A 25,272-nucleotide genomic window follows, 5' to 3' on the forward strand; every position below is an offset into this window, starting at 1 on the left:
CTGGGGCCTGTGCTTCCTCACGTTGTCACCTGGGCTGCCGGTCCCCAGACCAGAAACCTGCCCGTCTGAAGGTGACCAGCGCTGCGTCCCTTGGGTTTCACTTGCCCGAGTCCCTCCCCGGGACGCCCCACATCTCTGACGCCTGCTCACATGGACTGGGACGTGTCTGGTCTCCATCTTCCTACAGACTCACTCCCATCGTGTTGTTTTATCTCAGGATGGTTTACCCCCAGCCCAAGGTGCTAACACCCTCGTCACTAACTTGCTGAACACCCCCCAGACTCATCATGTACATTAAAAGGCGGTTTCACTGAAAACTCGGCAGGAACTTGCTTCGGCAGCTTCTGAGTCTGAATTTGGAGCCCACCCATTATTCTCCGTCCTTTCTCTCTCCACCAAAGAATGCCCAAGGGGCATCTCCTCCTTCCCGGAGGACGGCCCCCGCCCCTCGCCGGCAAATCCCAGCTCCCACGCTGAGGTCCAGCAGGGTCCAGTGTTCGCTAAGGGCTGCGAGTGATTTGCACGAGTCTGAGTTTTGATTTCCATGTCATTTGTTTCTCGCACATGTGAAGGCCTTCTGGAAGGAGGGTCAGCCCTGTGGGTCCCTGATGGGGTGCAGGCTGGGTGGGTGGGGTGGGGTCCCGGGTGGGGGTGGTGTTGCACCAGGGCCCTCCGTGTGTTCACTCTCATGCTACTGACACCGGCTGGCTCTCTTGTGCTGCAGTAGGAAAGATGTCCTTGTCCTCACCCCTTGGCTGGCCCCCACTGTCTGGGAAGGGACCTTCAACATTGACATCCTGAATGAGCAGTTCCGGCTCCGGAACACCACCATCGGACTAACGGTGTTTGCGATCAAAAAGTAAGTAGGTGACGGGGCGCCTGGGTGGCCCAGTCGGTTCAGCATCCGACTTCAGCTCAGATCAGAATCTCGCGGTCCGTGAGTTGGCGCCCGACCACATCGGGCTCTGTGCCGACAGTTCAGAGCCTGGAGCCTGCTTGGGATTCAGTGTCTCCGTCTCTCTCTGCCCTTCCCCTGCTCATGCTCTCTCTGTCTCAAAAATAAATAAACATTAAAAAAAAAAAAAGTAAGTAGATGAGATGACAGAGGGTGGGGACCGGGATGCAGGAGAGACCGAGGACATCAGGTCTGGCTGTGTGTTCAGCACACGGTGGGTGGGGACCCAGCCTGTCCTCCTAGGGGTTAATGTGAAAGTCCATGTGTTCAGCAGTCTTCCCGGGCTCAGTGAGTGGACACGACCTGGCTCCCCTTCCAAAGGCTGCACGTCACCCAGGAAGGCAGCTCCAGACCCAGCAGTGATCCCAGGTTGCTCTCCTGCTGAGTCAAGGAAGGGGCAGAGCACCCCAACATCCAGGCGGCAGGGGAGCCCTCCTCCAGCCACAGTAGCAGAAGGGAGGAGGCTGTGTGCTTCCCTGGACGGGTAGGAAGCCAGTGCCTGTGGAGCTGGGCTCCTGTGTGCTCCCTTATAGGGTGACGGTCATGGAGGGGGGACAGCCAGGTGAGGCACAGCACTCGGTGCCAGACCCCAGGCTCCTGTGAGGGAGCTGAGCAGTGAGGCCCTGGGACTCCAGGGTCAGGTGACTTCCGCTGAATGAGCTGGGCAGCCGCAGGTAAGTGGCGTGGTCTCTCTGAGCCTCTGGAAAGTGGGGCTGACGACAGCATCCTCTCTCGGGATCGCCATGGGGGAAGTGAAAGCTCGTAGGTGCTGGGCCCGCTTGTGGACAGGTGGGGCTTCCTCCCTCCGCAGAGCTCACCCGAGACCCCAGAGGATGGCCCTGAGGCCTTGGCAACCCCTTTCCCGGGTCTTGGCCCCAAGTGCAGGGAGTAAGAAGGGCACAGGGTCGCCTCAGAATCCTACTCCAGTCCCTGGACACAAGCGGCTGAAATCACCAACCAGAAGCTTCACGGCCCAGGGTCCTCGGCCAGTGCCAGTAGCTCTGACGCAGCACTGCCTGCTGCGCGTGCGCTGGCTGTCCGCGTGTGTCCCCTCTGGGCTCCGAGTGCAGTCCCCAGGGGGTGGGCAGGTGGTGGGCATGTCCTCAGAGGAAACCAGACTCCCCGAGTCGAGCTGTGAACCCACGATCACATCGGCTGGGTCTGGACTTGCCCCTGGTGACCTGACTGGTGGCTGGGCAGGGGTGTGTGTGTGTGTGTGTGTGTGCATGTCCCCTATTGACACGGAGTGCCCACCTTCCCTGTGGGAGGGGTTTCTGGGCAAGGCACCGGGAAGTAGCCTTAGGGCCTGCTCAAAACACTGTCACCGAGGGGCTCACCGCACTTGCCCGATGACGGGGGAGCTGCTGTGTGCAGGGTGGGGAGCAGCGAGCCCCCTCGAAGAGGGACCAGCCATGGGAGGCGGTTGGAGAAGACTTCCAACCTCTTGGGGTTGGGGAGATACAGACCTGGACCCGGAAGCTTACACGCTCGGGTTCAGTGCTGGGGCGCGAGCAAGCCCCCTCTTCCTCCAGGGGCCCTCTTTGGCCTCCCCTGGCCACAGGCTGGGCCTGAGTCCTGATCTGGGGGAGATGGGGGGTGACCCCTCCTCGGAATACCCGCCGTTGGCTGAGGGCCCAGTAGCCTTCAAGGGAGGGCCCTGCAGGGGCAGACACAGTCCTGGGGGGCCAGGGACCGACCACTGAGCCAAGAGGGGCAGGTGGCCGGCCCTGCAGGTTCTGCGAAGTCTGCGAGGGCACGTTGACCAGAGCTGTGCCCGGAGGGTCTCGACTCCCTCACAGCAGGGGGGAACCCGCAGGGGATTTGCCAGGGGCGGGTCCTGCGGGTGGAGGGGGTCTGCCAGGGGAGCTCGGCACGGGGGTGCGCTGCTGGCTCCAGCATGCTGACTCGAGGCTGCACGGGTTTCCAGCCTCCTCCGCCTCAGGCTCGCTCCCCTTTGTAAGATGGGGCGCTGGTGGTCCCCCGTCCCCCGGGGCAGAGGTTAGGGAGGCGCCGCGGGCACACTCGCCCAGGACAGGCCAGGACAGCGGCTGTTCCTTAAGCAGCCCAGGGTCTGCCTCCTCGATAAGGCGCACAGGTCCGCGGCCCCCGGCTTTGGGCTCCTGCCGCCAGCCTCTGGCAGCGACCCTCCTCCCGCCCTGTCCCCTGTCCCTGTAGATACGTGGCCTTCCTGGAGCTGTTCCTGCAGACGGCGGAGAAGCACTTCATGGCGGGACACAGGGTCACCTGCTACGTGTTCACCGACCGGCCGGGGGATGTGCCCCGCGTGCCCCTCGGGGAAGGGAGGCAGGTGGGGGTCCTGGAGGTCGGTCTGTCACCAGGCCACGGTGGTCGACCGGGCCCACGGCATCGAGGCCGTGTGGCACGATGAGAGCCACCTGAACAGGTACCCGCTGGACCACAAGCCCACCAAGGTGCTGTCCCCCGAGTACCTGTGGGACGAACAACTGCTGGGCTGGCCCGCCGTCGTGAAGAAGCTGAGGTATGTGACTGTGCCCAAGAGTCACCGGGGCATCCGGGACTGATGACGGGCTGGCCTAGTGTCCGTCAGGGGTGCCACCCTGACCCCAGCCGTCAGAGCAGATGGCCTGTCGCCGCTCCCTTTCTCTGTCCGGTCGCGGGACATCGCCGAGGCCCGGCGCCGCCCGCATCGGGCACGGGCACAGTTAGGCTTGACCGGGGACCTGCCGGGGGGCGCGGCTCCGGCAAGACCCCTTGCTCTTCGGGTTCCTGGTCAGAGTTGAAAGGTCGCTTGCAGCCGCGGGCAGGATGTGAAGGTGAGGCCGGATCAGGACCCCCTTGGCTGGCGCCTGGCTTCCCGGCAGCCTGGGGCACAGCCCGCCGCCCGCTGGGGCAGGACAGCCCCCCCACCCCCTGGCCTCCCTCAGTCACTGCGGTGTTGTGGGTGTCACGCTTGCCCTGTCACTGCCACTAAAATGTTTCTGGCGGATGACGGGAATTGCGGGTTGTCCCGGAAACCTGCCTTGTGCGCTTCCTCGAGGCCCCGGCCAGGCCTGAGTGCTGCAGTCTCTCCGCCTCGCGTCTCCCTTCTCACATCAAGGACAGGGCGGTCCGCGTTGCCACTGCTATTTTTCCGTGACGTTGGCCAACTGTTACAATTTCTGGGTCACTTGCCGCCATAAACGGCTCCAATTTTATGTCAGATGCTTTTTATTTTTATTTTTTTATTTTTTTTAAGGTTTATTTATTTTTGAGAGAGAGAGAGAGAGAGACCATGAGCTAGCGGGGAGGGGCAGAGACAGAGGGAGACACAGCATCCGAAGCAGGCTCCAGGCTCCGAGCCGTCAGCACAGAGCCCGACGCGGGGCTCGAACCCACGAACCGTGGGCCGAAGTTGGACGCTCAACCGACTGAGCCCCCCAGGCGCCCCTAAACCTTGATAATGTTAACCATGTTCAGGTGTCCAATTCAGTGGCAATAGGTACATTCACTGTTCTGCAACTGTCCCCTCCGTCCATCTTCACGACTTTTTCGTCACCCCCAAACCCTGTGTCTGCCCACTAGACCCTAACCCTCCCACACCCATCCCCCTCCCCAGGCCCGGCACCCACTGCTCCTCCCACCCCTCTGAATCTGACTGTTCTCGGTCCGTCATGAGCGGGGTCCTCCAATATCGGTCCTTTAGGGACTGGCTTATTTCCCGTAGCACAGTGGCCTCAAGGTCTGTCCCCGTGAGCCTGGACCTGCCCCACTTTTCCCCCAGAGGAGTTGCTCAGCTCTGTCTTGTCTAACCTGAGCCTCCTCACTCCCCTGTGCTCCCCTCATCTTCCTCCTCAGCCTGAAGGACCCCGGGGCCCCGTCCCTTGGGCCTCACCGGTCCCACCCCATCCGAACCGAACTGTTCAGTCCAGATGCCAGACACACACCCCTGGGGGCCTCGGGCCTCCCCTGCCCACCCGTCCGTGTCAGGTATCTGCTCCTCCCGCAGGTGTCCCCATGTCAGGAGAGAGACACCAGGTCCAGACCCTTGGTGTCATCTGTGACTTCTTGCTGGCCACCAACTCTCCCAGTGGTGAGGTGGCTACCGGAGGGCACTAAATGTTCAAGACATTTCAAGGCATATGTTAGTCTCGGCTGCCTAAGGCAATGGCTGAACCGAGCAGAACGACTGGAAGAAAGGCCGAGTGGTGAGGAGCTTTAGGGAATAAGGACCTAGAACCTCTGGCCCATTATTCCTGAGCCTCTAGGACGCTTGCGTGCATGGGCTGGGTGCATGTTCAGGAAAGACCTGAGAAGGGCCCCGGCTCTCCCCTCTGGTGACTGTCAGACTCTGCAATTAGGAAGTAAAGGTCAAGGCAGAGTTGTAAACAGCCTGGGTGGTGTGGAAGGTGTATCCTGATCTTTGCAGACCATCTCCTCCCCATCTGTAAAGACTGGAGGTTGTTTTCTTCTTTGGGGGGGAGGGGCGGTGGTTCCGCGTGTTTAAGGAAATGTCTGCCCAATGAGCACTACATTCACAGAACAGACACTTCGGTGACCACACACGACAAGGCATACAGATTTTACACAATTAGTTCAGAAAAGTCACTACAGTAGCAACTACTGCGAGCTGTGCCAGGAAACCCTGGAGGGGAAGACTGATATTTGAGTTGTACATTATACTATTCAAAATGTCAATTTTCAACAAAAACATTTAAAAAATTTTTAATGTTTATTTGAGAGACAGAGAGACAGAGACAGAGACAGAGCGCAAGTAGGGAGGGGCAGAGAGAGAGGGAGACACAGAATCCAAAGCAGTCTCCAGGCTCCAGCTGTCAGCACAGAGCCCGACGTGGGGCCCGAAGCCACAAACCATGAGATCATGACCTGAGCTGAAGTCAGACGCTTAACCGACTGAGCCACCCAGGTGCCTCCCCCAAAACACTTTTTACAAAAAGTTTATTTATTTATTTTGAGAGAGAGAAAGAATGAATGGGGGGCAGAGAGAGAGGGGGACAGAGGATCCTACGTGGGCTCTGTGCTGACGGCAGAGAGCCTGATGCGGGGCCAAAACTCACAAATCATGAGGTCGTGACCTGAGCTGAAGTCGGATGCTTAACCAACTGAGCCACCCGGGCACCCCAACTAAAAAACACTTTTGAGGTGTGCAAAGAAACAGGAACATGGACCCTGTAGACTGTTGAAAACAAAGCAATTGACAGAAACCGTTTCTGAGGAAGCTCATGCATTAGACTCTCTAGACTTACTTAAAACCAACTATTTCAAATATGTACAAATACCTAAAGGAAACCATGAGAACAATATCCCCCAGGGAGAAGATAACAATGGTGAATGCATTAGGAAGGGTCCCCTCCTCTCTTTTTGAGGAATTTGGGGACAAGTCGTGTTAATTCTTTGTCAGATGGTTGGTAGAATTAACCAGCAGTGAATCCTAGCACTGAGATTTTCTTTGTTGGGAGGGTTTTGATTCCTGATTCAAACTCTTACTAGAGGTCTATTCAGATTTATTATTTATTCTTGAGTTGCTTTTGGTAGTGTTTTTAGTTCTAGGAATTTATTGTTGTTTTTTTTTTTAGAGCGAGAGAGAGAGAGAGAGAGAGACGGAGAAGTGGGGCTCACTGGAACTTGTGTTTTACCTGAAGTGGGGCTTGAGCTCACCTGATGTGGGACTTGAACACACAAATTGTGAGATCGTGACCTGAGCCGAAGTCAGTCTTAATGAATGAGCCACCCAGGCGCCCAGAAATTTACCCGTTTTATCTAGGCTGTCTGATGTGCTGGTGGAAAACTCTGTGTGGTATCGTCTTATAATCCTCTTTATTTCTGTAAGGTTGGTAGTGATGTCTCCATGTTCATTCCTGATTTTAACAATTTGAGTCTACTTCCCCCCCAGCCCCGATCAGGCTAGGATGGGGCTACTATTATAAACAGCAAAGAGAAAAACCAGAAAATAACCAGTATTGGTGAGGATGTGGAGAAATCAGAACCCTCGTGCCCTGTTGGTGGGAAAGTAAAATCTGCCACCGCTCTGGAAAGTAGTGTGGTGTTTCCTCAAACATTAAAAATGGAACCGCCATAGGATGCAGCCATTCCACTTCGGGATACACATTCAAAGAATTGAAAGCAGGATTGTGAAGAGTTATTTGCACACCCAAGTTTGCAGCAGCACAATTCCCAGCAGCCAAGAGGCAGGAGCACCCCCCAGTGTCCACCTCCACCAGTGGGTGATGGATGAACAAAATGTGGTAGGAACGTGCATTGGTACATCACCCAGCCTTCAGCGGGAAGGAATTGCTGACACGTGCCATGTGGGTGAACCTTGAGGACAGGATGCTAAGTGAACTAAGCAAGTCACAAAAACACAAACGTTGCATGGTTCCACTTCGATGAGATGAGGCATGTAGGGTGGTCGGCCTCACAGAAGCAGAAGGAGCAGGGTGGTTTTGGGAAGCTGAACAGGAGAGGGAGACCGGGAGTTGCTGTCCCCCGGGTATAGAGTTCCGGTTCTACAAGATGCAAAAGATCTGGGCATCGGTTGTGCACCACTGAATATGCACCGTGACACTGTGCTTCACGGTAAATATATATTTGGTCTTCACCCCTGTTTCTGGCACAGATTTCCCCAATTTCCCGAGTGATGAAAACCGTGACACTGCCTTTCGCTGTGTTCATGGGTGGCTTTTGGACTCTACCTGAGGGGGGAGGGTGGCTGCTGGGGGAGCCAACCCTGTGATTAGATGGCTGGAACTTTCCATCCCCTCCCCCCACCTCTGGGGAGGGAGAGGGGCCAGAGACGGCGTTTGGTCCCCAGTGACCAGTGATCCAATCAATCGTGCCCGTGTAATGAAGCCTCCCCGAACGCCCATCTGACTGGTGAACACGTGGAGATAGCAGAGAGTGTGACATGCTCAGTTACTGTCACGGGGCCCGAGTGTGCTGGGCACTGGCTTTGAGGGTCCCAACAGACCAGGTTTGGCCACTCACCGCTGACAAAAGCCAAGGGCAGAGAGGCACAGGAAAGGGTGGTGACTCAAGAAAGGATCCATTTCGGTGAGGCCGGCGCTGGGAAGACAGGGGCCTGACATCTCAAGGTGCTGCAGACAGTCCTGGTGGTGGTTCTCTCTCTCTCTTTTTCTTTCTTTTTTTAATTTTTAAAAATTTTTTAATGTTTATTTATTTTTGAGACAGGAGAGACAGTACGAGCAGGGGAGGGGCAGAGAGAGAGGGAGACACAGAATCGGAAGCAGGATCCAGGCTCGGAGCTGTTAGTACAGAGCCTGATGCGGGGCTCGAACTCACAAGCTGCGAGATCATGACAGGTGCCCCCCCCTTGTGAAGTTTTATTTGTTTCCTAGGATTTTACATGAGGACAATCTAGGAAAATGGTCAGTGGGTACTTGAGGTGGACAGTGAAGGTCGGGCCGATCGCTGTCTTGGGGTCAAACCCGCGGGGTCTTGCTGACGTCAGGGACGTCCGTCCCTGTTGCTTGAGGGTTAGTTTGTCTGCCCTCAGGGTCTTTGGCTGGCGTTACGAGATGAGCTGGGAGGAAGGACCCGATCGGTCAGGAAGCACAGATGATGGGCAGAGAGCAGGGGGGCTCCGAGCCTCCGCTCCACCTTGCCCTGTGCTCCCCATCCCTTCCGCCCGGCTGGTCCCGAGTGCTGTCCCGTGTGACAAACGGGCGATCTAGGAGGTGACAGGCTTGTCTGAGTTCTCTGAGCCGCTCCAACGTTATTCGAACCCGAGGGCAAGGTTGTGGGAACCTCCTCTCTATAACTTAGAGACGCGGGCGACCTCTCTGCCCGGCCGCTGAGTGACCCCTGAGTTGGCCGCACAGAGACTCCAGAGGCCACACACAACAAAGGAAACAGACCTCACGCGGTTCAGACAAGTCACGGCCCCGAAAAGCAAACAGTAGCAGCTTCACGGAGCAGCAATGATGAGGCTCGGGGAGCGGGGGCTGCAGAACTGAACGGTGGGCGGGTCGCCAACCTTCCACTGGAGCCAGGCCCCGCCCCCTGCAGGGCCGGGTCCTGGTGGCTGCCAGATGTTCCACCTGCTTCTCCGCGACTCCACGGCCGGCCGGACACAGCGACGTCACAACCTGGGTCAGAAAGACAAACATCTCTGGGCATCCACCACCACCTGAACTATTGTCCATTTTTGTAACTTGAGGTGGGCAGAGAGAATGGGGGCAAGGCCTTGAAGAGGGTGGTTCCCGGCCCAGACTTTGTGTTTGGGGGTAAACGCCACGCAGACGGGCCTTTGCTGGGCCCGAGGAGGGGACAGGTATGGGGACCCCAGCCGCAGGCACCGCTGTCCCGGTGATGCCACCTCAGGGCGCCCGAGTCCACCTGCCCCTTGGGAGCACTTGCGACCCTCCGCTCTGCCTGAGGGCTCTGTCCTGCCCCAGAGGCACCTCCTCTCCTGCCAGCCAGGGCCACGTGCCCCAGGGAGCGCGGGTACCCCGACGGCGCTGGGGACAGAGCCAGTCTGGTTAGGACACCGTCTCCCAGAAGCCCTGAGCTCCAGGCCGCCACGGTGCTCCCCCTCCTCCTCCGGGCTGCGTGGGCCCAAGTCCTCCTCTGCTCAGGGACCACCCTCTGTCCAGGCTCCACACGCTGGCACTTGGGGCAGGTCGTCTGGACCTTCTGGACTCGTGTTTCCTTGCCGGGAACGTGGGCAGAGGCTTCCCTCCCAGACTCGCCAGAGGGAACATGGCCAGGAACATTGAGACCGTGCCAAGGAAGATGCCACGTGGGGGACCCCGTTGGGTTGTGCAAACCGATGAGGTCACGGTGGTCGGCACACAGCAGGCACCTGAGATCCCCGGCTGAATTACGGAAGGAGGGAGGGAAGGAGGGAGAGATGGAGGGAGGGAGTGAAACCACAGAAGCGGGGTCCACACCAGGTCAGGTCAGAGGGCGTCACAGCTCGGGCCCTGGAAGGGGGCACGGGACACGTCCTTCTGTCCCTCCAGCGCTGACCTTCCTCCACGTGGGACCTGCTGACCTCCTGGATCATCTTCACCTCCTCCGCAAACAACGCTGAGTGTTCCCAGAAGGGGGACAGCAGGCAGGGGCCAAGGAGGGACTTCCGGAATCCTGTGCCCTGGGGGACTCTGGGACAGCCTTCCAGGTGGCCCTTTACGTCCTCCAGGCACCAGGCCACGATTCCACCTCATGTCTCAGGGAATGCGCCAACCCATCTAGAAGGCCCGTTACGTCCCCATGTCACGGATGGGGACACCGAGGCTAATAGCACAGCCTGAGTCACTAGTAAGACGAGCTGGGTCAGGAAGCCCATCTCCTTGACTTTGGATTGTCCTACCCGCAGGCGTGCATCTTGGCGTCCTGGGGCTCGGGGTACCTCCTCCTGGGGGATCCCACCACCCGCCGAGGGCCCCCCCACCCACTGAATCAGGGGACCAGAGCTGACCAACCTGCCTGGGGCCGGGCATGGGTCTGGGGAAGGGCCGACTGGGGCTCTGGGGGCTTTCCCAGTACTGGGCCAGCCGGTCCCCTGCAGGACGAGGACTTCTCGCTGGGGATCGGCTGGGGCCTCTGCTTCCTCACGTTGTAACCTGGGCTGCCGGTCCCCAGACCAGACACCTGCCCGTCTGAAGGTGACCACCGCTGCCTCCCTCGGGTTTCACTTGCCCGAGTCCCTCCCCGGGACCCCCCGCATCTCTGACGCCTGCTCCCGTGGGGGTCGCCTCCCTTGGACTGGGACGGGTCTGGCCTCCATCCCGGGGAACGCACTGGCTTTGGCGCATTATTTGGCCCAGAGGCCTGTGAACCTTCTGGCCCTGGGTCGTGAGGGATGCTCTCCCCTGTGTGGTGTGACCGTCCGGCCTTCTGCATCTCCCGGTTTCTGTTTGGGACACCGGAGGACCAGCCGTGTCCTGTCTGGCGTCAGGCTGTGGAGTCACGGCACAAACAGGGGTCTCCACCCCGAGATCATTGTCACCGAAGGGGCCTCCTTTTTCCCCCCTAATCTTTAATCCATTGTGATTTCAATATCAAACGAGAAAAAGTCTCCTTCAAACGACCACAAAGTACAAAAATGAATGTGTCCCATCTGAAAAGTCGGTGCGGACCCAAAGGTATCTCTGGCGACATTCCACTTGAAGGAAACCTCCAGACTAGGTAACGGAACACGGAGAGAAAGCAGACTGGGGGTTCCCAGGGGCTGGAGGGGGCACGAAAGGGGAGTGAGGGCTCTGGGTACACGGTGACCCTTGGGGATCGAGATATTCTGCAGCAAAATTCTGTGGCGCGGTTCACAGCGTTGTGAGCGTACCCAGTGCTCAGGAATTGCGCAGCGTAAAATAAATAAAACTTTTTATTGAAGATTAATATAGATTATAACTAATGAACAACTAACATAACAGCTAAAAAATAGAAGAGAAAAAGGATAAGGGAGAAGAGGAAGAGACATTTTGGTGGGGGTCGGGGTCAGGGATTGGAGAATGAATTTGAAATAAAATATAATAAACAAAAAATAAAATAAGATAAAAAAAGCACCCTGTATAGGTCTTCAACCCCTTGGTTTTTGGCCGACATCCATGCGGGATCAAGGACAGTGGCAGGGGCGGGGAGAAGGGCGATGGCAGGAGCAGTGTTGGGAGCAAAAGCGGGAACAGTGGAACCAGCAGAAGCAGGACCCAGCTGACTCTGCTCAGGTGCCCGCTGTCCCCGCACAGGTCCCAGGTCCCCTGCTGGCTCCCGGGCCCCTGCAGGGGTCGCTCCAGATACCTCGCCTGCCTGCAGATACGCCGAGGCCCCTGATGCCTTTGGGCCGGGCTCTGGGGCCGACCCGGCTTTTGCTCCTGCCCCGGACTCTTGAGAAGAAAACAGAGTGATGGTTGCAGCGGCTCCAAGGCCTCAGGGTGAGAGGAGGGAAGGTCCCCCACCCCACCCAGCGCCGGCCTCTCCAGGGGCCTTGGCAGAGACACAACTCACCCCGGAGCCTCCCCGAGAAGCCGCGGCCAGGAACCCACACGAGGACCTCTGCCCCCTGCAGTCCGCAGCCCGGGGCTCTCAGTCCGCTCCTGGCCCCACACCAGCCCGCGGGGGCTCCTCCCAGGGTGGCCCAGCACCACCCGGGCCCCGTGCACCCCCATCGCCCTGCCCCAGCCTTCTCACCCTCGGGCTCTGACTCCGGGGACTCCAAGTACTGGTCCCAGGACCGGTGAACGAAGACCTTACGGCGGGGCCGGGGCGCTGGAGGAGGCCTTCCCAGGCCAACTCCAGGCCCTGCTTCCCAAAACCTCACTTCAGCCACTCTCTCCACGGGTCCAGGGTGGCCCTCCTGGGCGACGGGGCACACACACAACTCTGAAGGGCGGGTGAATCGGGATTCCGCCAATCGTTTCCCGATTTCATCGGTTGATTTCTGTAAAGACAGTGACCCGCGGACGGCCCGGAGACTTCACAGACCCGCCCGGCCATCCTCAGTGTCCTTCCACCCTCTCCCCCTGCAGCTCTCAGATCGGACACAGACCTGAGTGTGCACAGACCTGCACCCGGAGCACAGTGACATCCACCTACAGGGCTCGGGATGAACGTTGGGGACAAGAGGGCCCCCCCGGCACACCCTGTCCCTCCTAGCCAGCCTTGACCTGGGGTGTGAGCATGACCCACCCACCAGACATCTGACCCCTTCATCCGCCTGCACCTGCTCAGGTGGGCCCTCCACACACGACCCCTCCTTCCACACACACATACACACACACACACACACACACACACACACACACACGGGAGGGGACCTGGGGCCACACAGGTCAGATCAGAGCGGTGTCAGGCTGGACTGGCTGTCTCTGGGTCTCCCTGTGTTACCTTTGGGTCCCTGCGAGCTAGAGACCTGAGGCGTCCTGTGCACGACCTGACCCAGTGTCTCCAGGGTCGGGAAGCGTCACGGCCGCGGGCTCCCCTGAGCCGGCAGCCGCGGGACACGGGCACACAACAGGAGAACATGTTGGTCAGGCGAAGGTGTCCCAACGAATGAGCACAGTCGGGCGCTGTCCCCACAACGTGGGTGCCTGGTGACCCGGGTTCCGAGTTCTGTTGGGCTCTGTGACCAGGGAGGTGAGGTCACTTCCTGGGGTCCCCTTACCCGGCTTCCTCCTCCCACAAGAGCCCCTCCCAGGCTGCAAAGGGCTCCCCTCCACCCCATGCCCTGTCCCTACAGTGACACCAACACAGCCCAGACACATCCCCGCGAGGCCTGGTGCGGTCAGTGCCGCGGCTTTGGGGCCACAGAGCTGGGTTCAGACCTGGGTTTTCCCCCTGACCAGTGCTGGGACCCTGCACTGTGCCTCCCGGGGCCCCCGGTCACCCGTCTGCACATTGGGGTCCTTGTGGCATCTACTGGTAGGGGTGCCATCAGGGAGCCACCTGTAGACACGTCCCGTGCCTGCTATCCCGTGAGGCTCGTGGGCACACGTGGCTGTGGAAGGATGAGGAAGGGGCGCGCCTGGCAGGGACCACAGGAGAGGGCAGAGTGGAGTCTCCTTGAGGTCATGGCCTCCTCCTCAGCCTAGACCCTGGTGTGTGCCGACCCCTAGGGCACCTGGACCCCAGCTGCCGGCCGGGCTCGGGGACGGACACCAGAATGTGTCCCTGTGTCCTGTAGCTCTACACAACTCACCCTGTCCCTCCCAGTCACCTTTGACCTGGGGTGTGGACGTGACCCTCCCATCAGCCTGCTCCTGCTCTGGGTGGCTTCCCCCCCACGTCCCATCCTTACACACACACACAGCCTCACACACACTCACAGACACAGGGAGGCTCGTGCGACTCACCAGTCGGATCAGGGCCGTGTCAGGCTAGACCGGCCAGGCCTGGGCCTCCCGGTGTCACCTTTGCGTCCCTCCGGGCACGTGACCAGAGGCTTCGGGGGTGAGACCGGACCCACCGTCTGCACGTGGGAAAAGGCTCTCCCTGTGGGCTTTCCTGAGACCACGGCCTCGAGATATCAGGACACAGCATGAGAACACGTTGCGCATTCGAAGGTCTCCAACCACGGGAGCTGAGTGGGGTGCTTCTCTAGAATGGGGGTGCCTGTGATACACACGGCGGCATCTTGGGGATCCCCTGGCCTTCGGCCTGGCGTGGCCCCCCTCCTGGGCATGTTCCCTGGAGACAATGTCCCCGCCCCACACCTCTTCTCTCCCCCAACGCCTGTCACCTCCAGGGTCCACTCATCCTTTGACCCCCACGTGGGTGGTTAGTTACTGGGGGGCGGGAGACTGTGTTTCCATGCAATTGCGTGGACCTGTGCCCACTCGGGGATGCCCAGAGGAAAGGACCCCACACGGGATGGGTTCAGTGGTCCTCCAGGATCTTAGAGGCTCTCATTCCCTCGAAAACCCCCTGGGAAAGTGAAGCCCTGGCCTAGGAGCCCGAAACCTCCCCCAGCCCCTCTAGGCTCTGCTCACCCGGTGGGTCCCCGGCCAGTCCCTGCCTCTCCTGGCCTCAGGTTCCCGACTGTTCCATGAGCGCTTGGAGGAGGAGCTTCGCCAGTCCGGCTAGAGTGGCCCCTGGCTCCCACCTTCGGGCAGGATGTGGCGCGGGAGCCTTGGGGGCGGGGAGGTGCTCCCACCAAAGGTCGAGGCAGGTGGAGCCTGTGCAGGTGCGCCGGGACCATGGGACTGCGCGCACGGGACCACCTGGCGGCAGGAGCCCACGACACCTGGGGTCGCACGTATCCGATCTCCACCGCCCGCTCAGTGACCCTCATATCCTCTTAGGCCTGGGGCCGCGGCCACTCCACCCAGGCAGGGCGGCTGGACGCAGCGGGTATGGAGACACGGGGGCAAGAGGGAAAAGAGACAGACCCCCACCCTGCTGACCTGGCCCCCCCACTCCACTCCACTGTTCATCCGGGCGCCTGGCTGAGCAGGGGGAGGGGGAGATGGACACCAGTCTGGGCAGGGAGAGGTCAGGCCGCCTTTCCCTCCTCCCCATCCCCTCCCCGTGCCTTCCCGAGACCCCCTCCCCCCACAACCTCCCCCACTTCGGACACCTTCACCTCCCTGCTTTCATCCCCCACACACCCACCGGAGGTCGGAGCCACCGACCCCATCTTCAAAAAGAGCACCGAGGTCCCAGAAGCTGGCATAGAGCTTGCGTGTCACAGGACTCTGACGTGGCCCCGCTGTGAGTGTGAGCCCTGGTCGCTCTGACCCGAAGCGTGGGCTTTCTCAGGACCCTGAGGAGGTGACCTCCGAAGCCAGCCTTAGAGATGAGGGTGTTCTGGATGGGAGCCATGGAGCGGGGCGGTGGTAGCAGGGGGCTCGAGGGGCAGGGATGGTGGGCTGCCTGGGAGGGGAAAACACTAGGGGGGAGGGAGGGGAACACCCTGGGGAGGGCATCTGGCCCAGTTCACTCGGGGCTCGGACGTCAGGTAAGGAGTCGGGGGTCACCGCAGCTTGCCAGTCGCAGGGGACATGACCAGGCAGTGTCGTCAGAGCCACGGCATCCTAGATCTGGAGGGAGCTCCCGGGCTTGGTATTTGTCCCCAAGCAAGAATGGATTCCCAAGCACTGGCCTGGGAGGATGATGTTGCCTCAGTCTCCTCCTCTGTAGAGCAGAGCAGGTCGTCGCCTCCCCCCGGGCTAGATTCCCCGGCAGGTCCACAGATGGTCTCCTGTCAGAGGAGTTGTTCAAGTGAGTTCTGTACCCAGAGGGGTCTCGGAGAGGGGACCAAGGGACGTCCCCCTGCCAGCTCGGCAGATGTTCTCGTCCAAGCTGCTGTTCCTCACATCCAGGCCTGCACCGGTGATGCGGTGTCGCCCGCCGGCTGGGGGGACAGGGGCAGTGAGGAGCTGTGCTTGCGGACCCTGAGACACAGAGCTCGTGAGCGCCCAAGGCTGCCCCGGGGCGTGTGGAGGGTGAGGCTGAGCTGACGCGTGACGTCTCTGGGAAGGACCAGGGGGAGAGCCCGTGCCCTGGGGTCTCCGGGAGGGACCAGGAGGACAGCCAGGGCCCTGGGGTCTCCGGGAGGGACTGGGAGGACAGCCAGGGCCCTGGGGTCTCCGGGAGGGACCGGGAGGACAGCCAGGGCCCTGGGGTCTCCGGGAGGTACGGGGACGACAGCCCGTGCCCTGGGGTCTCCGGGAGGGACCGGGAGGACAGCCCGGGCCCTGAGCTCTCCGGGAGGGACGGGGAGGACAGCCCGGGCTCTGGGGTCTCCGTAGGGACCGGGAGGACAGCCAGGGCCCTGGGGTCTCCGGGAGGGACCGGGAGGACAGCCAGGGCCCTGGGGTCTCCGGGAGGGACGGGGAGGACAGCCCGGGCCCTGGGGTCTCCGGGAGGGACCGGGAGGACAGCCCGGGCCCTGGGGTCTCCGGGAGGGACGGGGAGGAGAGCCCGGGCCCTGGGGTCTCCGGGAGGGACCGGGAGGACAGCCAGGGCCCTGGGGTCTCCGGGAGGGACGGGGAGGACAGCCCGGGCCCTGGGGTCTCCGGGAGGGACCGGGAGGACATCCTGGGCCCTGGGGTCTGGGGGTGAATGGGAGGACAGTCCAGGCCCAGGAGTATCTGGGAGGGGCTGGGAGTACAGCCCGGGCCCTGTGGTCTCTGGGAGGGACTGGGAGGACAGCCTGGGCCCTGGGGTCTCCGGGAGGGACTGGGAGGACAGCCCGGGCCCTGTGGTCTCTGGGAGGGACTGGGAGGGCAGCCCGGGCTTTGGGGTCCCGCCTTGTTCCTGCCGTGGGAGTGATCGCTCTGCATCACCCATTTCACAGAGCAGGAGAGTGAGGCCCAGAGAAGGGAGGCAGGTGTTTCTGGGCACAGGGCTCGTCAGCAGAGCGCTGGAATACCACCTCCGGAGCCCCCACCAGCCCGGCAGGGACCCCCCGAGTCGAGGGTGATCCTTCCCCTTGTGCCTGGCCACTCATTCTTCCCAGACCTTGGCGGTGGCCTGTTCCTTTAGGCCACAGATATTGCTGGCCGACCAGGAGGGAGTCCAGCTGGTAGGACAGGTCTAACTACAGGACACAGGGACACCTGTGAGCTACCAGGAGCCACATTGTGGTCTCTGTCCCTGAGCCGGCCCGGCAGCTGGGGTCCAGGTGCCATAGGGGTCGGCAAACAAGAGGGTCTGGGCTGAGCAGGAGGCCATGACCTCAAGGAGCCTCCACTCGGCCCTCTCCTGGCTCCTGCCCGGTCTCACCTGCCCTCCCTGAGGGGCTCCAGGGCCCGGATCCAGGCCCCTGATGGCTGCTCGGGCTCCAGCCGGGAAAGATGTAGAGCCTTTGGAGCAGCTGGTCTTGTCGGGGCTGGAGGGAGGGCCGGCCACCGACGGGGCCTCAGCTGGGGAGGATGCGGCCCTCTTGGGGTGAGGAAGAGGCCAGGACCTGGTCCCGGGGTCACGGCTCATGTATACAAAGGGCTGAAATCACTGAGTGCCCGGGGGATGGCCAGTTAAAGTAGCCCCCTGACGCTTGGTTTTCCTGGAGGTGCCCCCTGGCCTCCAGGGGCCTCTTCCCACCCTCTGACTCCGCCCAGGGCTGCAGCCAGGCACAGGCCGGCCCTCTGTCCAAGGTCCTGTCAGGAAGACAAGGCGGAAGGAGGAAAGGAGAAGGGCAAGGGGCGGACCGACTTCTCCCTGCCCTGAGTCGGCCTCCACTGCTGCCTCCAGGAGCCCTGGCCACTCCCCACTCCCACTAGGGGGGTGTCTCCTTCTAGCTCCAGGCTGGTGGTGGACACAGGACCCCAGACCCCGACTTCTCCGGGTTCCCCGGGAAAGTGCCCAACCCAGGCAGCCCCCTGGGTACCCGGGAGACCCCGCTGGCCATCAGGCTGGCACATCTCCCCACCCCACGTATGAGCCCTGGTCATGCTGCCAGCACATTGGGCGCCCCTGCCCCGTGGCAGAGCTGCCTCCAGTCCCCTTCTTCTTGCCCCGGTGTCACCTCCCCCCTCCAGGGTGGACTCCCCTTGAGCCGCTGCCAGGTGGTCAGTGTGCGTGTGTGTCTGTGTGTGTGTGCGTCTGCTTGCCTGTACGGTCTGGGGACATCCAGATATAACAGCCCCACCTCGTATGGGGTTGATAGGGATCCGACGGGATCTCAGGGGTCTCATTCCCATGGCGAACCCCAGGGGAAGACTGAGTTTGGCCTAGGACGGAGACCCCCACTGCTTGGACTCTGCCCACCTCACGTATCCTGGGCCGGTCCCTGGCCTCAGTCTCCCACCTGGCCCTGAGGTTGGGCGTGGAGTGACGTCAGCGTGGACAGGGCCCAGGCTCTCCTCCTGGGTGGATGGAGAGGAGATGTGCCAGGCACACAGGCCTCCCTAGCAAAGGGCAGCTGGGTCTCGTGTACTCGTGTACTCGGCTCCGTGCCGCTGATCCCGTGTGCGCCCTGCCTCCAGACCGCTGCCCTGTAACCCCAAATCCTGTGAGCCCTCGGATCAGCCTCACCCCAGCCAGTGGGCTGCAGACTTGAGGGCCGGGTGGGTTGGACACGCGGGTACACGAGGGTCGCCGAATGTACCTATACCGTCCCAGCTGTCACAGACCCCACGCTCCCCCCAGGGTCCAGCTGGGTGCACGGCCAGGGCAGGGGGCCTGGAGGAGACGGTGGACACCAAGTATGGGCAAGGAGAGGATCGGCCTGTCCCCTCCCCCCTCCCCCTCCTTCTCTCCACCTCCTCCCACGGTCTTCCTGCCAGAACCCGGGACACAAGGGGCAGCCTGTCCCTGGCTGCGGCCCTGGCCGGGTCAGAGGGGTGGGAGGGAGCCCAGGAAGGAGGGGGCACATCGTGGGGATGTCTGAGTGTTGGGGGTGGTTAGAGTTGCTAGGGACAACCCGGGGTGCTCACTGACTTCACCCCTTCTTATACATGAACTGCGGCCCCGGGATCAAGGGCACTCAGCTCTGAGTGACCAAGTCCAGCCGTGAACGGGAACGAGGGACTCAGTCTTCACCCTCATGGAGCCCTGCCCTGACCATCACAGGTCTTGTCCTGGGTTGGGGCTCCCCCAGCCAGGTGACCCCCGTGCCTCCTGCTCACCTTCCTGAGATGGGAGTCACAGACCCCATTTTCAACGAAGAAAATGAGGCTCTGACACCCACCACGTGAGCTTGTGGGTCACAGGGCTGGGACATGGCCCTATTGTGGGTTTGCCCCCCAGACAATCCGACCCAAAGCCTGAGCTCGCAAGGGAGCCTGAGGAGGCTCCAACCCCGGAGATGAGGACGTCCTGGGTGGGGGCCATGGGAGGGGCGGTGGCGGCAGGGGCCTCTGAGGGGGATCCTTCTACGGATCCTTGCCAACACTTCTTAATATCTATCTTTTTAATGACAGCCGTCCTGGTGGATGTGAACTTGTATCTCATTGTGGCCTTGATTGGATTTCCATCCTAAAGAACGATGTGGAACATTGTTGGTCACTTGTTTATCGTTTGTCGAGAAATGTCTCCTCAGCTGCATTTCCCGTTTTTTTAAATATTTTTTAATGTTTATTTATTATTGAGAGAGACAGAGACAGAATGTGAGTGGGTCACGGGCAGAGAGAGAGGGAGACACAGAAGCAGAAGCAGGCTCCAGGCTCCGAGCGGTCAGCACAGAGCCCGACGCGGGGCTCGAACTCACGAGCTGTGAGATCATGACCTGAGCCGAAGTCGGACGCTCAACCGACCGAGCCACCCAGGCGCCCCTGCATTTCCCATTTTTAAATTGGATGCGTAGTTTCTTCCTATTGAGTTGTAAGATTTAATATGCATTCCACATGCAAGTCTCTTAGGATATATGTCCTTAGCCGATTCATTGTCCCATTCAGTAGGGTGCCTTCTAGCCTTCGTGATGCTGTCTTTCGGTTCACCTACTTGCAGTGTTTCTTTTTGAGAGAGAGAGAGAAAGACAGAGTGCAAGTGGGGGAGGGGCAGAGAGAGAGGGAGACAGGGAATCCGAAGCAGCTCCAGCTCTGAGCCATCAGCACAGAGCCCGATGCGGGGCTTGAACCCACGAACTGTGAGATCATGAGCTGAGCTCAAGTCAGCCGCTTAACCGACTGGGCCCCCGGGCGCCCCTGATTTTGTTTAACTGACGCGTGGCATTCAGTCAGTTCCGTATATACCTCGATGATTGGGTAGCTGTGTGTATGGCCGAGTGATCCCACAGCAGGTCCTGTTAACGTCCATCTGCACACGTGGTTGCACATGTTTTCTTGTTACAGAGACTTTTCAGATTTACCCCTTGGCAGTTTCCACACGTGCAATGCAGTATTATCTATAGTGACCGCGCTGCACATCACGTCCCTAGACTTATTTCTTTTATCACCGGCAGATTGTACCTTTCGACCACCTTCCCCGGTTCGCTCATCCCTTAGCCCCTGCCTCTGGCAACCAGCGGTGTGATCGCTCGATCTGTGAGTTCTTTGAGCTCTGTTTTTAAGATCCTGCTTACAAAGGAGATATGATATTTGTTTTTCTCTGTCGGACTTATTTCACTTAGCATAATATCCTCGTCTGTGTTGTCACAAATGGGTTTCCTCCTTGTTTATGACTGACTAGTATTCTATGATATGTACGTTTCTGTGTGCGCACACTCCCACATCCTCTTTTTCCGTCCATCCATCGTCGACGCTTGGGTTCCTTCCATGTCTTGACTCTGTAAGTAATGCTGGGGGGCGGGGGTAACATATCTTTTGGCGTGAGTGTTTCGTTTTCTTCCTGTAAATACCCGAAAGTGGAATTGCCGGGTTACATGGTGTTTCTATTTTCGATGTCTTGAGGAGTTTCCATGCTGCTTTCCGCATTGGCTGCACCAGTTTACTGTCTCGTACAATTTCTTTCTTGGTACCGTGCTTGTATCCTGCAGCCTTGCTGAACTATTTTATTACTTCCGGAAGCTTTTCTGTGTATTCTGTACGATTTCCTGTATACCCAGTCATGTTGTTTGCAAGTAGAGACGGCTTTCCTTCATTCCCTCCAATGTAGATGTCTGTTATCCCCCTTTCTTGCCTCGTCGACACGGCTGAGACCTCTAGGACAGCGTGGGCTGCTGCCGGGGGCCTGGGCCTCGTCCGTCTTGCTCCTGAACTCAGGGACAAGGCTTCCAGTCTTTTCTCCTTTCCGGGTGACGGGAGCTGTGGCTTGTTCGCAGGTGGCCTGTAGGAGCGCGCAGGAAGTTCCCTTCTGTTCCTGCTTTGAGCGTTCGTATCACGAAATGGTGTTGGATTCTGTCAAGGGTTTTCTGTACTCAGTGGCGATCGGATTTTACAGCAACTTGAAAACCACAAAGTCGTGTCGCTTTCCCTCTTCTTCTGTCTTTCTCCCTCACACAAACCCACAGAACTTCTCTGGAAGCTCATCAGATCCGGATGGGAGCTCTTTGGTCCTGGTTAGCCTCGTTCGGGCCGCTGTGTGCCTGGGGCTGGGCCCGTTCAGAGGACACGCCCCACAAGGGACAACTAGAAATCAAAACAGGAATGATAATCTTCCAGGTGGTGGCTGCCTCTCGCATGCGTATGCCATGATTTCCTCTTCTCTGTCCCGACTGTAGAGTGAGAACTTTTAGCATTAAAGGAGACGACTGTACGGGAAACAGAGCATATCAAGCATGTGTCCTAACGGGTAATGACCAGGAGGCAAAAACCCCTGCTCACCCGAGACGCATGTCAGAGGGAAGACCGCATCTTCTGTACTGACTTCTTTTGTGGAAGTCCACCTTCCAAAAAGACCGTTTCTGGCTTGTTTTCTGAGGCCTCGCGTCGGGAGGCCCGCTTTTCTCTTCCGGGAGTCTGCGTGCTGACGGTGTGTTTCTGGCCGGTCTCAGGAGCGACAGCTTGAGCCCACAGTGTGGCCTCTTCCAGGTAAGAGGGCTTGGGGGGTCACCTGTGTCCTCAGCCAGGAAAGCATCAGCCTCGCACTTCTCGGCATTCCCAGGAGGGGCCCGCAGAGCCCAGTACGCAGCGCGAGGCCTGGACCGGGGAGGCACTTTGCACGCTACGCTATGTGGCACTCGGTCTCTAAGGCCCGCAAGTGACAGAGACTCTTAAAGTGGGAACGGGAATGTAGTTTAGCGCTGTGGTAGTTGAGGTTCTCCAGGTTAAGCTCCAAATAAAGAGAGTGAGAAAGTCATCCTCCCTCCTAACGTAGCACAGCTGTCCCACAGACACTGCAAACCATACAAATCCTCTCCCTGAGGAGGATGCTGAGCTCTCAGGGGACGTCCACGCTTGTCTTTGATATCCCGTGACTTACATCCTATGATGTGAAGTGAGCCGTTATTAATGTATGCATCTTATGTTACAAGATAAGAAGACAAGGAAGGGAAGAAAAGAGAGGTATTTGATATTGACGCATACGGTCTACAGGTGAGGAAGACGCCCTGGGGTGGATCCTCGGGCTGGGGCTTCTATGCGTGGCGCTGGAACGTTTTCTGGTTTTGCAAAGGCACGTGGGAAGGCGCTCGCGTGGCCAATTTTCGTCCTCTTGCGGGACCAGTGCCGACCACGGTGCCGGCTCGACCCCTGGCTCCAAAGCCTTCAGGGCCAGCTCTTGCCCCAGCTCTGGTACCGAATCCGGAGTTAGAGCCCTCTCCGGCACAAGCCCAGCAGCAGATAGAGCGGCAGGTACGGAGCGCGCGCCGGCTCTCTCACCTGATCCAGTGTCAAGTCCAGAGCCGTTGTTCTCACATCGGCTCACGTGAGAGCCCCGGAACCACAGCCAGCTCCAGCACCGGCTCCAGGACCAGCGGAAGGGCTGGAACCAGCACAGGCACCCGCGGTATCACCGGCTGCAGAGACAGAGGCAGCTCTGTCGTCAACCGACTTGCCAGGTCTGGCACCAGCCAGCTCTGGAGTGTGGGTCGGACCGACGTACTTTCCAGAGCAACGGACAAGGCAGGAGTGAACTAGACCTGGTCCTCATCGCTTCCGGCAGCACGACTAGAGCTACGGGCATCTCTAGGGCTGGAACCGTCTCCAGAGCCAGCGTCAGCACCGGAAGTGGCCTCAGCGCCAGATCCCGCCCTAGAGTCAGCTCCGGCACCGGCTCAAGAGCTTGAGAGACCTGCAGAGCCAGCCAGCTCCCGCCGAAGCTCCAGACCCAGAGTCAGTCTGAGCCCCGGCCTCTGCGTCTGAGCCACTGCCACAGCAGGTTCCGTCACCAGCTCAGAACCAGAGCCAGAACCGGCTCCAGAGCCCGAGGTCAAGCCACTTGCCAGCTCGAGTCAACTCCAGGTCCGGCATGATTCAACTGCCGAGATCGAGGCCGCTCCAGCTTTAGCTCCAAGGTCAGGGTCGGTGTTCTCCCACCAGCCAGCCCTGGCTCGATGCCGGCTGTAGCGCTGCCTCCAGAGACGGCGGCCGCTCTCTCGCCAACTGCGGTGTCAGCCCCGGTGGTCGTTCCAGTGCCCACGTTAGAGAGAGAAGCTGCTCGAGCCCCATGTAGCGCCGGTGCCAGGTTGCAAGGAAGAGCCAGCTCCAGCATCGGCTCCAGCATCGGCTCCAGAACTAGAGTCAGGGCCGAGTTCAGGGCCAGAGCCTGCGACAGCAGCAGTTCTCATACCGGATCCGGAGCAGAAGCCCCCGCAAGTGCCAGCTGCTGCGCCAGCTCCAGAGCGAAAGCTGCCTTGGGCACCAGTGGTAGACGCAGAGCCGACGCCACCTCCGGACAAAGAACCAGCTCTGGCGCCGACATCCCAGCCACATCCCGCTCTGGCACCGGCTCCATCACGGCCCGTGTCGACTCCAGCGCCGGCTCTGGTGTCGGCGTCCGCCCGGACACCGGTTCCGCAGGTGGAGCCCACGCCGGGGCTCCGACCAGCTCCCCCGCCGGTCTCCCCACCAGCCGGAGGGCCAGATCCAGGACCGGCGATGCAAGCAGGGCCCCCGGCACCGGGTCCAGCATGGCAGCCGCGACGAGAGCCAGCTCCGAACCACAGCAGCTCCAGCACCATGGACAGCTCCCGCAGCGGTTCCGGGATTGGACCCCCCGGGACTCTGGCACCAGCTGTGTCGCTCGCACTGGCTGCACGGCCAGCTGCACTTCCAGGGCCAAAGCTGAAGCCGCTTCAGCACCCACTCGGGAGCCAGGGCCAGAGCCAGAGTCTACAGCAGAGGCTCTAGCTTCAGCTCCAGAGCTGTATCCGGCTGCAGAAGCAGGTCTGGGTCCTCTCTGGAGGTGCCCGCCGCTCTAGCACCTTCCCTAGAGCTGGAGCCACGTCCAGCACCGCCTCTTGCCCCAGCTGCAGAGATGGGGCCAGCTCCAGCTTCAGCCCTGGGGCCAGTTCCGGGATTAGAGCCCCCGTTCGAGCCAGAGCAGCTCCAGCACCAGCTGTGGAACTACCCATACGAGGGTCCGCTCCTTCCTCGTCAACCGCCACCGTCGTGGGGCGGTATGGGGCCGGGGTCAGGACGGTCCTTGCTGGGCCGGCCACCCCAGGTACCCTGGTCACTCCACTCAGAGCTCGCCTGCCCGATCCCTCCTGGAGATCATGGTCCCGGGGGCTCTGCACCCCCGTTTTCCGAAGCAAGGCTCTCAGTGGACCAGGAGACCGTGGAGGTTGAAAGCCGAGGCTTGTCCCTGACAAATGATATAAAATTTGACCCAGAAACTCCACTTGACGGCTTGTGCCCTGAAAAAGGAGAGATTTATGGACACGGTTGATCCCTTGAGGAAGCTGGGAGTGAAAACTCAGAGGCGGCCCATGTTCCAGGGCCTGGGCGCTTTGGAAATTCTGATGTGGGGACACAGGATGCAGAGGAAGAGACTTGAGTGGCCAGCACCCAGCCCCGGGGAAAGCTGGTTCGGGAAGAGCACACACCCGGCACCCGCCTCACCCCACACGCTGCACCAGAGTTTCTCCGCTGGTCCTGGGACGAGCCCTGCTGGGGGAGGGTCCGCGCCTGAGGCCGTGGGTGGGGTCTGGGCTCTGTTGTCCCAGAGAGGGGTGCCCGTCACACTTCTCGCTGGGGATCTGATGGGGCCTCTGCTTCCTCACGTTGTCACCTGGGCTGCCGGTCCCCAGACCAGAAACCTGCCCGTCTGAAGGTGACCACCGCTGCCTCCCTCGGGTCTCACTTGCCCGAGTCCCTCCCCGGGATGCCCCACATCTCTGACGCCTGCTCCCGTGGGGGTCTCCTCCCCTTGGACTGGGACGGGTCTGGCCTCCATCCCGGGGAACGCACTGATTTGAGCATTATTTGGGCCACAGGCCTGTGAACCGTCCTGGCCCTGGGTCGTGAGGGATGCTCTCCTCTGTGTGGTGTGACCGTCCAGCCGTCTGCATCTCCCGGTTTCTGTTTGGGCCACGGGAGGACCAGCTGTGTCCTCTCTGGTGTCAGGCTGTGGTGTCACGGCACAAAAAGGGGTCTCCA

The 25,272-nt window shown here is 60.2% G+C and overlaps 1 protein-coding gene across 1 annotated transcript in view; it reads left to right on the forward strand.

The window, feature by feature from the left end:
• Positions 1-218: 218 nt before the first annotated feature.
• LOC124522446 (histo-blood group ABO system transferase-like) overlaps positions 219-25,272 on the forward strand; it is a 44,121-nt gene continuing 19,067 nt past the window's right edge. Inside the window, exons 1-2 of the mRNA XM_047093893.1 lie at positions 219-253; positions 725-859. Coding sequence (XP_046949849.1) covers positions 219-253; positions 725-859 — 170 coding nt within the window. The remainder of the gene's footprint in view (positions 254-724; positions 860-25,272) is intronic.

This window comes from Lynx rufus, unplaced genomic scaffold (assembly GCF_022079265.1).
Source record: "Lynx rufus isolate CCGP_SWC_20201006 ecotype Redwood Valley unplaced genomic scaffold, mLynRuf1.p SCAF_36, whole genome shotgun sequence".
NCBI lineage: Eukaryota > Metazoa > Chordata > Mammalia > Carnivora > Felidae > Lynx > Lynx rufus.